Below are 12,064 nucleotides of genomic sequence, written 5' to 3'. Positions count from 1 at the left end.
ATATTTTTAAGGTTCATCTCTATTACAGCATGTATCAGAACTTCAAGCGTTTTTAAGGCTGAATTACATTCCATTATATGGATGTGTGATATTTGGTTTGTTCATTCATCTGACAGTGGGCCTTTGGGGTTCCACTTTTTGGCTCCTGTGAGTAATGCTGCTGTGAACACGAGTGTGCAAACACCTGTTCACGTCCCTGCTTTCAGTTCTCTCGAGTATATACCCAGAAGTGGAATTGCTGCATCATGGTGATTCTGGGTAATTTTTTAGAGGAATACCAAACTTTTCCACAGTGGATGCACCATTTTACACTCCTGATAGTAATGCACAAGGATCCCTATTTCTCCATATCCTTGCCAACACTTCCTGTTGAATGGTTTATGTGTTGTATTCTTATAGTGCTTGAAATTCAGCTGAACCTCTTTGCTGATACTAAAGTTTTCTAGAGAGAAAGTGTTATAAAGGGATCTTAGATGTTATTTATCCTGCAGCCTGTTTCCTTAGTGAGACAGTAGAAATCCTGTGCCCCACCCTGGCTGCTTCATCCACTCTTAAGTAATCAATGCCCTCAGGAGAAAGGGAGGTGGTGTGTGTTGAACTGTGATAAACTGCCTGAATTGTGAAGTGCACTACCTCTTGCTGTCATTGGGAAACTTTCTGGGTGACAGATAAATTTATTTTGGGAGGTGATGCTGACCTAATTTTATGGAAATAAAACTAGATGGAAAATTAGGGGATAGGTTCTATATCTTATAGGGTAATAGGAATTTGGGGCAAATAGAATACTTTTTTTTTTTTAAACAAATTTTATTTATTTAGTTTTTGGCTGCACTTTGTGGCATGCAGGATCTTAATTCCCCAAGCAGGGGTGAAACCCATACCCCCTGCATTGGAAGATGGGGTCTTAGCTACTAGACCACCAGGCAAGTCCCTAGAATACTTGGTTTTTGAGTCTCCTACTTTTTCTCTATCGCAAGAAAACTGTAAATTAGGCAATTCATGGAGGACCCTCCCAGTTCTAAATATACATTGAGCCGGACAATGAGTTTCTAGCACTCACTTCCTTGATGCTTCTCTTTCCTAGGGATCATGGCCCAAGTAGCAGTGTCTACCCTGCCTGTCGAAGACGAGGAGTCCTCCGAGAGCAGGATGGTGGTGACGTTCCTCATGTCTGCTCTCGAGTCCATGGTGAGATGGCTCTGCATTTGTGTAAAGTTTTCCATAGTTGGATAACATGGGGCTTGTGAAAATGATTGATTGGTTTTTGGAAAACATATACTATGTCTTTTATTTTCAATATATACAGATTTTTTGCTTGACTAATAGTTAATGGGGTTAAGCCTTTCAAATCAAATATTACTGCATACTATGTTTCAGAATGTTCTTAACTTACCTGAATGTATAATTTTTTACATTTAATTTCAATTTTCAACCTCCTAATATCTTAGGCAATCCCTTGTTTTGCAAGCCTTAACTTTGAATTTAAGTGTGATATTTGAAGTTAGTCTGAGTGAGTTTGCATATTGTAGGGTGTTGCTGGGTGTCTTACTGTATCGGTGTAAAGAACATTTCCACAATTTTTGGCCTTAAGAGCATATTCACTATTTTACATCTGTTCTTTATTTTATTGTGCTTTGCATTCACAGTTTTCTGAATTTGGTGACCTTCTACCAAATATGTAGTGTAACTTTATTTTTAAAAAAACTTACTTATACATAATTGCAAAATAATTATTTTGTATTTCTATATTACTATCATAGTACTATAATTTGCTTATCATATTTTTATGAATATGTATGAGTTCATAGATTTGAAAACTATCAGACTTATGTATTTTCTGACACAATGAAATTATGTATTCTAAGCAGGAGGAGGCTGTGTATTTCCTGTCTTTAAGTATTATATATATATAATATAACACACACACACATATATATATATATATCAGAATACTAGTGGAATCTCTTGTTTTTCCATTTGGGCATTTTCCCCCCTTCTTTCTACTACATAGGAATTTAAAAAATTATCTCCTTCAAGAGAGCAATTTTAGAGTGGTTAGTGACTGTATATACTATTACTCTCTGAATGTCACTTATTTCTCGCTTTTGGTCTTAAAAATCAGTCAACATTTGTGGCTGTCATGTTAAATAATTTAGAGATTAAATCTACTCTGTTGATATTAAATCATTTTCTTTAATATGAATCTCTGCATAGCATGACATAAAGTTGCATAGGACCCATTCTCTTCCTTAGACTGTCTTCATAGTTTTCTCACCTTTGGCAGCGTTTATTTCCTCCTCACCAGCAGGAGTAAAAGTCTCTCCTGTTCCCAGCTGTGTATTGTGAAGTATGGTAGATTATAGGTTGGCTTCATCCCTCTTCCTTTGGCCCATAGGCTTCTTTGATCTAAATCCTTAGACAGTACATGAGTCTTGCTTTGCTGTGTCACCAACCCTTTGGTGACAGGGTTGTCCAACTAAGAGTGGATAGTGCAGCAAGAATGCACCCTCATCTATCACACGGTACGTAAATAATAGTTCCTTACAGGTGAGCAGCCAGGGTCCATCTCACAGAAATGTAATATAGCACAACTAGAGTACAGCAGTGTTCGTCATGCTGAGAAGGGTGTGGGCTCACCTCAGGGTCACAGTTTGTCTGCTGTGGCTTTATCACAGCTCAGAAGCTTTCTGATCATGAAAGTAGGTATGAAATGATTGATTACAGATACCATTTTAAAGTGATATTATACAAGTGATTTCCATTTAAGAAATTAGAGGGTGGTAATGGTACAAATCAAAAACAACGGGAGGAAGCTATAGTTTTCAACAAGTGATACTGAGAACATAGGCTGTTTGGGGGAAAAAAGTCTTTATTGTGTGTTAAGTTAAATTCTAGATGAGTTAAAATTTAAAGATAGTCAGGATTAAAAAACCAGGAGAAAATGTATGTAAATATGTATTTAATTCCGTAAACAACTTTTCTATGCCTAATATTAGTGAGGTACCTTTATGCATTAATAGAGAAACACTAATATAGTATAAAAATAAGTGAAAGATAAGCCAATTTACAGAAAACTGTCTAAAGTTCCATATTCTTTAATACCCTTTGATTTTGATGCTAATCATTGGAGTATTGGGGGTTTTTTGTTTTGTGTTTGTTTTTTTGCCGTGGCTTGTGGGATAAGTCCCCAGCCAGGAATTAAACCTGAGCACCGAGTCCTAACCACTGGCCCACCTGGGAATTCACTGGATTATTGATTATACTGAAGTATAATAATGGTTTATAGTTTTTTTAAAAATGGTTCTGGGAAAGTTGCACAGAAACGTTTGCTAGGATACTGAGAGTTAGCCCTTCTAGAAGTACAGATGGGAGGGGAGTGTCAACTGATGACCCTTCTTAGAAAGCAATTTTTAGTAGGTTTTGAGGACCTTAAAAGTTTTTACTTTTGAGTGTTTTTGGACTGTTGTTTCATGTCTCTGTCTTCTAAGAAAGTCAGTCAAGATACACATAACTATTTTGTTCCCAGATGATTTTTTCAGTGTTGTGTTTCAGAGTGATAATTGGAATCAGCAATATTTTCTATAAGGGAAGAATATTTAGTCTCTTAGGAATGTACTCAGTAGAAGTGTACCTTTCTGAATGGGTTTCCAGTGGTGTATACATATGGAGATACTTGTGGAGGTGGGCGTATGTGATGGAAGCTGTAGTGTGGCTTCTAGGCCCCCCTCCCCTGCAGGGCGGCTGGCTCCTCTGTGTCAGAGGCTCCCTTGCCCAGGGTCCCCCTTCCTTGGGGAGGCCCAAACCAGCTCCGAGTTCGCTCTCGCTCTGCAGAACCCTTACCGCGCAAGGTGGGGGTCACTGGGAGTGCTCGCCAGCAAGCCCGTGTCCACATCTGAGTCTGTCTCTTGGGTTTTTGACCTATAACAGGTTACAACCTTTTTTCATACAGATTCTGTGAAATTCTTAAAAATCAAGGTTGTAAACAATTTAGAAATAGCAGTCTCTTAAAAAAAAAAAAATGCGAACTCTCTTCTAGATATGCTAACTTAAGGTCAGAAGCTAGAAACTTTACCTTATTCCAGATGAGGCATTAAGGCTGGTCAGGTGATAAGATTTTTTTATTCATCCAGCTGAAAGAGTGCTGTTAAACGTCTGTGTGTAACATAAGATTTACTATTTGTGTATTTTAGTGTAAAGAACTGGCCAAGTCCAAGGCGGAAGTGGCGTGCATCGCAGTGTATGAAACAGATGTGTTTGTTGTTGGAACCGAGAGAGGACGTGCTTTTGTCAACACTAGAAAGGACTTTCAGAAAGATTTTGTAAAATACTGTAAGTATTGTATTTTTATCTTCTGTATTCCATAAATATTTATATTTATGGAGAACACATTGTTTTCGCTTCTAAAGCTGAATGAGATTTATACCCCAAAAAAGACTTTTCTGAAGTCCATGGTGACGTCTCAGAATGCTCAAAGGAAATCACTGACGTGGTTACCTATAAGGGGAGAGAGATACTGAAGAGCTTAAGAAAAATAGTCACTGTTTATTGTACTATGCTCCTTTCTTGACTCTGGCTTAGTGAAACACCTTAGAAGGTAGAGAAACGTCAGAGTGATTAAAATTTCTTAATTCAGATAAGCAAGTCTTGTCCCTGATAGATGTTTGATGTATTGGAGAAAAAAAAAAGTTTTCCTCTGCATTAAGTTTGAGTAAGCATGAAGAAAGTTCCACAGGTCTTCCTGACCGACCCCTCAGTGGAGTCATCTTATCCTCTGTTCTCTGAGGTTTGCTATCCTCCAATCAGGAGTTCATCCAGGTAATGTGTTTATTTGACATTGGAACAAATGCATTAGAGAAATTTACTGTAGGGTGTTAAAAGCTAGAACCTCTCACAGTATGAGTGTTCATATCTGTGTCTAACCTAACACTGTCCATAGCTTTTGTCTTTAAGATCCAAACTTAAATTTCCATTATCAAGTCAGATCCAATTCGTGATACATTAAGGCAGATAATGGGTGAATAAAAGTTCATTCTTAAGTCATTAATTTCAATTCTCAATTGTATTTTTAAAAAAACATCTCTCCCCTCCACTGTACCCGCCGCCCCCGGCCACCATTATCTTTTCAGCTTTGTGGTAGTAATCTGTTTAAATTTTCTCCCTCATTATTTCTTACCATTTTGAGAATTTTTAAGACTTGGATTATGTTTATGTATTTGAATTTATACTAATAATGTTGCTTTGATCACGTGTGTGCCAGTTGCCATCTGTCCCATGAATACTGTAATCCCACTGGCAGCTGTGTGTACATCCCTGTTCCCTATATGCTTTGCTAATGGGCTTCTTCAGTGGTGAGAACTAAGCATTAGGGGAATTGTCCTCAGTTGCAAATTATAGTCCCTGCCTGTTAGTATTCATACTTTTTTTATTACCAAAATGTTGATGCCACAGAGAATAATCTTCTGGTATATAATGCTTAAGTACCTCTTACTCCTATAAACTATTCTGCAGATAAGATCAATTGTCTCTGAAACCAAATCAATGGGTTTATGAGTCAGTTTAGAAATTCTTAGTAGAGAGTTCTGAGCTCTTTTCCAGGGTTTTGAAAGACAGTATCCTATGGAAATAAAATAATGTGACTCACTTAGGTAATTAAAATTTTTCTAATAAAAAGTAAGGAGAACGCATTATTTGTTTTAGTGGATATATTTTAACCTGACATCTAAAACATTATCATTCAACATATATAATCAGTATAAAAATTATTTTTTGGTACACCTGTGCAAATCCTTTATTAAAGCAACAACCAAAATACCAGATGGCTCACATGGTTTTTCTTTTTGCTTTTTTGCCTCTATATCAACTTACATATTAATCATTTGTTTATACTTTTAAATTATTTTTAAAAGGTAAACATTTATAGCTCACAATCAACAGAGTGACATTTCCACCAGGTATATTTTTCCATCTTATTTCCTGGTTTTAACAAAGGACATCCAGAACCAGGGGCACAGCACATCAAACTTAAGTGCCAGCACCTTCTGTGAGCAGCACTAGGTCGTCTGAGAGATACACTGAAGGTTTACATTTTTCATTAAATAAAAATAATTTATGCCAGAATATTTTTAGAGCTATTTGCTTTCTGTTTTTGCATTCTCTGTGAACTTCAATTTTGATGGTGGCATTCTGAGAATTAGACCCCTTACAAATGAAATCTCTCTAAAAAAATCTCAATTAAAGTTCATTATCACCATCATATGATATTTTCTTGTGTAATAGACACTCAGTCCTTCAGAAAGCATACTAAGCAATTGTTTTATTCGATCTTCTCCCCCACCACTAATTTGTTTAATCCAAATCTTGTTAATCACTGTAGAAACGCTATAAATCATTAGGAAGATGAACTTTGTTATCTCCTAGAGGATTTTATTTTATTTTATTTTATTTATTTTTTTTTTATCTCCTAGAGGATTTTAAAATGAATAGGTGAATGTGAAAATGACTAGTACCTTGAAGGATGGGTGGTTGTTTAGTTGCTAAGTTGTGTCTGACTCTCTGCAATCACATGGACTGTAGCTTGCCAGGCTTCTCTCTCTATGGGATTTCACAGACAAGAATACTGGAGTGGGTTGCCATTTCCTTCTTCAAAAAATTATTAATGGGGTATTTTGCATACAATTTTTTGTACTAAATCTTCGAAATCCAGGCTATATTATAAATTTACAACACATCTTAATTTGGACTGTGTACATTTCAAGTGCTAAGTAGCCACACGTCAAGTGTTTGTAGAGGCTTTTCTGTTAGACTTGGCAACAAGAATGATTTTTGTGGTGATAATCTTCCCATGTTAAATTTGTAGTTACTCTAAAGTATTTTTTCATTTTAAAATTACTAGTATCTAATTTTTACTTGGTAGAATTGTCACCTGTAGTTGCTCTTGTTTCAGAGATGATCTCTGTTTCTTATAATTTCCATTCATTTGTCTTTTAGGTTCTTATTTTTAAAGTTCCTCCTCCTCCCTTTCCTTTCTGTCAAATCATAAGTGTTAGCATTTAGAAAAAATATTCTTAGCAAAAATCAAATATTAAGATAATGGATATGGACCTTTTATCGTGTTAATATTTTATAGGTGTTGAAGAAGAAGAAAAGGCTGCAGAGATGCATAAAATGAAATCTACAACCCAGGCAAATCGGATGAGTGTCGATGCTGTAGAGATTGAAACACTGAGAAAAACAGTTGAGGACTATTTCTGCTTTTGCTATGGTAGGGTTATATACTTGAATTGCCTAAAAAACATGTTATACAGTTGGCTTTTCTAAAGGGCAGATCAAGTAATTGACTTAACAATCACGTAACACACTTTGACAATTGAATGAGTTGATTCCTAGATACTGGATTAACATTACGAATGACCTTTCTTTAGCTGTTAGAGTTGTTTTTTTGTTTTTTAATGCAGTTTTAGGTTCACAGCACAATTAGAGAGGAGGGCGTAGAGATTCCCTGTCTACCCCTTGCCTCTTCTACACATGCATAACTTCACCACTGTCCGCATCCCCCACCAGTGAACCTGCAGTGACAGCATAATGACCTGAAAACTCCTGTTTATTTTTGACAAGTGTGCTGATCTCAACAAGTCCCTGGGAAAAAAGCACTTTTCGTTAGTCTAGTTATGCAATATATAGCTCTTTTTAGGGAAAGAAGAAGGAGGGGGAAGATACAGGTTACACTATGAAGTTGTAGGTAAAGCTCAACTCTGGGGACTGGAGTTTCCAGCATGTGTGGGCCCCCTGTCTGATACCCGCAGACAGCCGAGAGGATATGTTTGTTTGTGAATGTAGGGGTGTGTTTACCTAATAAGGTTTCATTGAGAATATTTGCCCCAAATTGCCTTGTGTTTTATGGTAACAGTAGGATTCGTCAGGGTTCCATGTTCTGAGGCTGAATTGTATATGAAAAGATTGTATTATACCAGAGTGGGCCATTGCTCTTTTCCTTTTGTGTGAATTTTAGGTGTGTATTTTATCAGTATATACTTTCCATTTTGGCCTTTTGAATTCGTTTCAGGTTTAGACTACTGCTAACATAGGAATAGGGCCCTCTAGTATTTGAAAGTAGTTTTGAAATCAAATATTGCAAAAGCACGTTGCGGGGGAGTTCCCTGGTGGTCTAGTGGTTAGGGTTTTGGGCTGTTCACTGACGTGACCTGGATTCAATCCCTGATTGGGGAACTGAGATTCTGCAAGCGACATGGCAAAAAAAAAACACAAAAACAAAAAGAAAAAAACCTACTAATGCCATTTATTGAACCATGATAACTGATCATGGTTAAGTTTTTCAGATCTTACCATTTAATGATTACTGTCTTTCTGCCTTTTCCATATCTCTTAACCTCAGGGAAAGCTTTAGGCAAGTCAACAGTGGTACCTGTTCCATATGAAAAGATGCTCCGAGATCAGTCGGCTGTGGTGGTGCAGGGGCTTCCAGAAGGAGTAGCCTTCAAACACCCTGAAAACTATGATCTCGCAACCCTGAAGTGGATTTTGGAGAACAAAGCAGGGATTTCATTTATCATTAAAAGGTGAAGTACTTCCTCCCTTGCCCTCAATAGTTTTTCAAATAAAGTTGAATATTCACCTTAAGTTAAATATGTTTTTATTATTGTTTACCATAGAAACCATTTAAATTTATGCTTTTTGATAACTTTTTGTGTTTACATGTAATATTTTGTTCTGTTTTACTGCAGACCTTTCCTAGAGCCAAAGAAGCACCTAGGTAAGTGATTGCTTTGCTTACATAATAACAGGACTGATTACTAAATCTGTTGTGTCAAAATTTAATGTATTGTAATGATGTCGCCTTTATTTTCTTTGAGAATATGATGTAAGACATTTTGGAGTGGAATGGTACATGTTTATATAAACCAGTGAAAAGTCTATTGAACTGAAAAACCAGAGACTTACTGTGTTCAGCTCGGCTGCTTGCTTTAAGATGTGTTCAAGACTTTGTGTTTGCAGGGTGTAAGGATCTGCCCTCATACCCCAGAATTCTGAGGGGTTTAATTTACGTAGTATCCACTGAGCGGGCAGAGAGATGGAGCACAGGATTGGGTGGGGTGGGGATGCACAGCGTGTGTGTAAGCATTAAAGGTTTCCAGTGCTGGTGTCTAAGGGTGGAGTCGCCACAAGAGGAGCTCGGTGGACACCCTGGAGGAACCGTTAGCGGAGGTTCCAGGGAGGAAGCCCAGGAAGGAGTTTACGAGGCAGAGGGAATTAAGATGGGCCATTGAAGAATGAACAGGTTTTCAACAGGACTTCCTTCTGGGAAGTCCAGACATTCTCTTTGAAGGGAAAAGGGGGATTATTTAAAAGACTAGCACCCCTTTGAGACTTGTAAAAGAAAATAATCACTGTCATTGGCAACTTCTAAGCAATGTAAATGTGAAAGGACATGATAACATATGGATACCCAAGCATGTATTGTTTTCTGATTGGTAACCTCTGTTATTCTCACCACGATGAAAAGATTAATTTTTTAGAAGCTTTCTTGGGGTATTGTTGACATGCCATAAATAAAGTTGACCCGTCTAAAGTATACAGTCCATATGGTATATGGAACGGCTTTGGCAGTTTGGTTAGTTGACCCTGTTTATTTCTGGACTTTGCACAGAGTGAATCGTGTTGTATGTAAATCAAGACAGTTGACTTCGCAGTCTGAATGTTTTTTATTTCTTAGTCTCGTTGCTCTGGCAAGGATGTTCAGTTCAGTACTGAGAAGAACATGGCTGTAGCAGACATCACCTTGTTCTCCATACTAGGCAGAAGACATTTGAGCTTTCACTGTTGAATTAGCTGTAGGTTTTTGTATGTGTCCTTTTTGAGATTGAGAAAGTATAGACTTGATTTTCATGTTTCAGTTAAAATTCATTTTTTCTTGATCAACATTTTTTTACCCTGATGTATTGCAAATTAGCCATAGTTTGCCATTTGTATTTTATGAAGTCTGTGATTCTAGAAACATGTTCTGAAACATTGAGGCCTAGTGGTTAGTTAAAGAATATTTCTATAGAGTATTTATAATAATGAGTTGTCCAAGTGGGTGACTTTGTATGGCTCAGCTCTTTTGCCATATTGACTTCCAAAGTAATTGAAAAGTTGCAATTATAATGGGATTGCATTTTCCAGTGTAAAAACTTTTAACAGGCTTATTGAAATATGATTGACATACAGTAAACTACACATATTTAAAGTGTATGGTTTGCTAAGCTTCCGCACATGTATACGCCGTGAAAACTGTCATTGCAATCAGGATAATGAAACCTGTCTCACCCCCACACTTCCTCACACCCCTTCGTAATTCCTCTCCTCCTCTGCCTTGTCCCCAGACTGTCACTCATGTTGTCAGCAGAGATTTCCTATATTTTTTTATGGAAATGGAATCTTAGAGTATGTACTCTTTTTTGTTTGTTTGGCTTCTTGCTTTGCGATTTTCCTGCATTTCATGTATCAACAGTTACTGTTTTTTTTAACTACTGATTAGTATTCCACTGTACAGATACTCCCAATTTGTTTACTGATTCACTTGCCCATGAACATGTGGGTTTCCATTTCTTGGCTTTTATAAAGAAAGCCACTATGATATTTGAGTGCAAGTTTTTATGTGGACATTGTTTTCATGTCTCCTGGGTAGATAACTTAAAGGGAATGGAGAGATCATAACAGTAGTTAGTTATATATTTACCTTTTTAAGACACTGCCAAAGTGGCTTTCAGTGTGGTGGTTTTGGTTTACGTTCCCACCAGCAGTGTGAACTGTAGTTGTTCTGCATCTTTGTCAGCATTTGATGGAGTCAGTCTTGTTCTTTTTTCCTGTTTTTTATTTTTGCAGTCATAGAAATTCACCGTTTTATGGTGCATAAGTCAGTGGGTTGCAGTATGGATACAAGATGTGCAGCTATCGCCCTGTCTCATCACGCTGAGAAGGATCTTGTACCTGTTAGCAGTCACTGTCGTCCAGTTCTTCTGAGTCAGATGTACTCATGCTGGATCTTAGTTCCCCAACCAGGGGTTGAACCTGTGCCCATTGTAGTCGAAGTGCAGAGTCTTACCCTATGGACCACCAGGAAAGTCCCCAGATCTACTCCTAATAGAAATCTGACTTGCTTTATACATCAGTATTGTCTTATTCAGTAATAGTATATTGGTGTACTTATTTCACTGATAAAAATAGGAGCTTTCCCATTAATGGGAGGTTTGTGGAGGGTTGAGGGGCTAAAAGCTGTTAGATAATTATCATCCCTAAATATCTTCCTTAGAGAATGAAGGACACTCTTTCAAACTAACAGCAGTACTCATTTGAATGACCCTGAACTGTGAACTCCCTTTCCCCTGTTCATTCTGTTAGGACCTTTGGAAGCATAGTCATACTTCATATTAGTGTTGGAAAAATCTAAATCTTAATTTCTACTTTTGTACCTAGGTGGTCGTGTGATGGTTACAGATGCTGAAAGGTCAATGCTATCTCCAAGTGGAAGGTAAAGCATATTTCATTAGTACTAATAAATCTCCATACTTCAGCAAGTTTTAGTGTTTAGATTATTGATGTATTAGAATATTAAAAAGGCCTGTGTTTGAACCCTTTGGAGGGCCTGTGAAAATGCGCTTTTTGACTTAGTTATGAATGGCAGTAGTTAACCTGAATGAAGCTGGTGTGATTAGTCTGGTGACCACACTGTGAATAGAGGACCTTCTAGTAAGACCATGTTGTTTTATTTTACTTTTCCCTTCGAAAATGTTGATTGGAATTAGATTTCTAAATTCAGTTGACAGGTCATTGATGCAGGAAATAAGTATGTGAATTTTAAAGTGAGTCACTTTTGCACTGACTGGGTCAGGTGAGTGTTTGTCCTGTGAGATCCGGGCATTTGAGCGCTGTGTGTAAGTGACCTTCATCGTGCAGAGCTTCATCAGGGCTCCTTTTCCTTTCAGCTGTGGCCCCGTCAAAGTGAAAACTGAACCCACAGAAGATTCTGGTATGTACCAGTGCTTTTAGAATCACTTGTGAAATGTAA

The 12,064-nt window shown here is 37.4% G+C and overlaps 1 protein-coding gene across 7 annotated transcripts in view; it reads left to right on the top strand.

The window, feature by feature from the left end:
* Positions 1–12,064, top strand: part of GTF2I (general transcription factor IIi) — an 81,586-nt gene that overhangs the window by 17,804 nt on the left and 51,718 nt on the right. For all 7 annotated transcript variants that reach the window (XM_043914931.1, XM_043914933.1, XM_043914929.1 and 4 more), the window contains exons 2-8: positions 1,085–1,188; positions 4,191–4,329; positions 7,127–7,261; positions 8,393–8,576; positions 8,742–8,770; positions 11,473–11,527; positions 11,982–12,025. In XM_043914931.1, coding sequence (XP_043770866.1) covers positions 1,090–1,188; positions 4,191–4,329; positions 7,127–7,261; positions 8,393–8,576; positions 8,742–8,770; positions 11,473–11,527; positions 11,982–12,025 — 685 coding nt within the window. In that variant the 5' untranslated portion in view covers positions 1,085–1,089. The remainder of the gene's footprint in view (positions 1–1,084; positions 1,189–4,190; positions 4,330–7,126; positions 7,262–8,392; positions 8,577–8,741; positions 8,771–11,472; positions 11,528–11,981; positions 12,026–12,064) is intronic.

The sequence above is a fragment of the Cervus elaphus genome, chromosome 10, assembly GCF_910594005.1.
Source record: "Cervus elaphus chromosome 10, mCerEla1.1, whole genome shotgun sequence".
Taxonomy (NCBI): domain Eukaryota; kingdom Metazoa; phylum Chordata; class Mammalia; order Artiodactyla; family Cervidae; genus Cervus; species Cervus elaphus.
The sequence above is the reverse complement of the archived record's forward strand: the minus strand, read 5'-3'. Positions and strand labels throughout refer to the sequence as shown.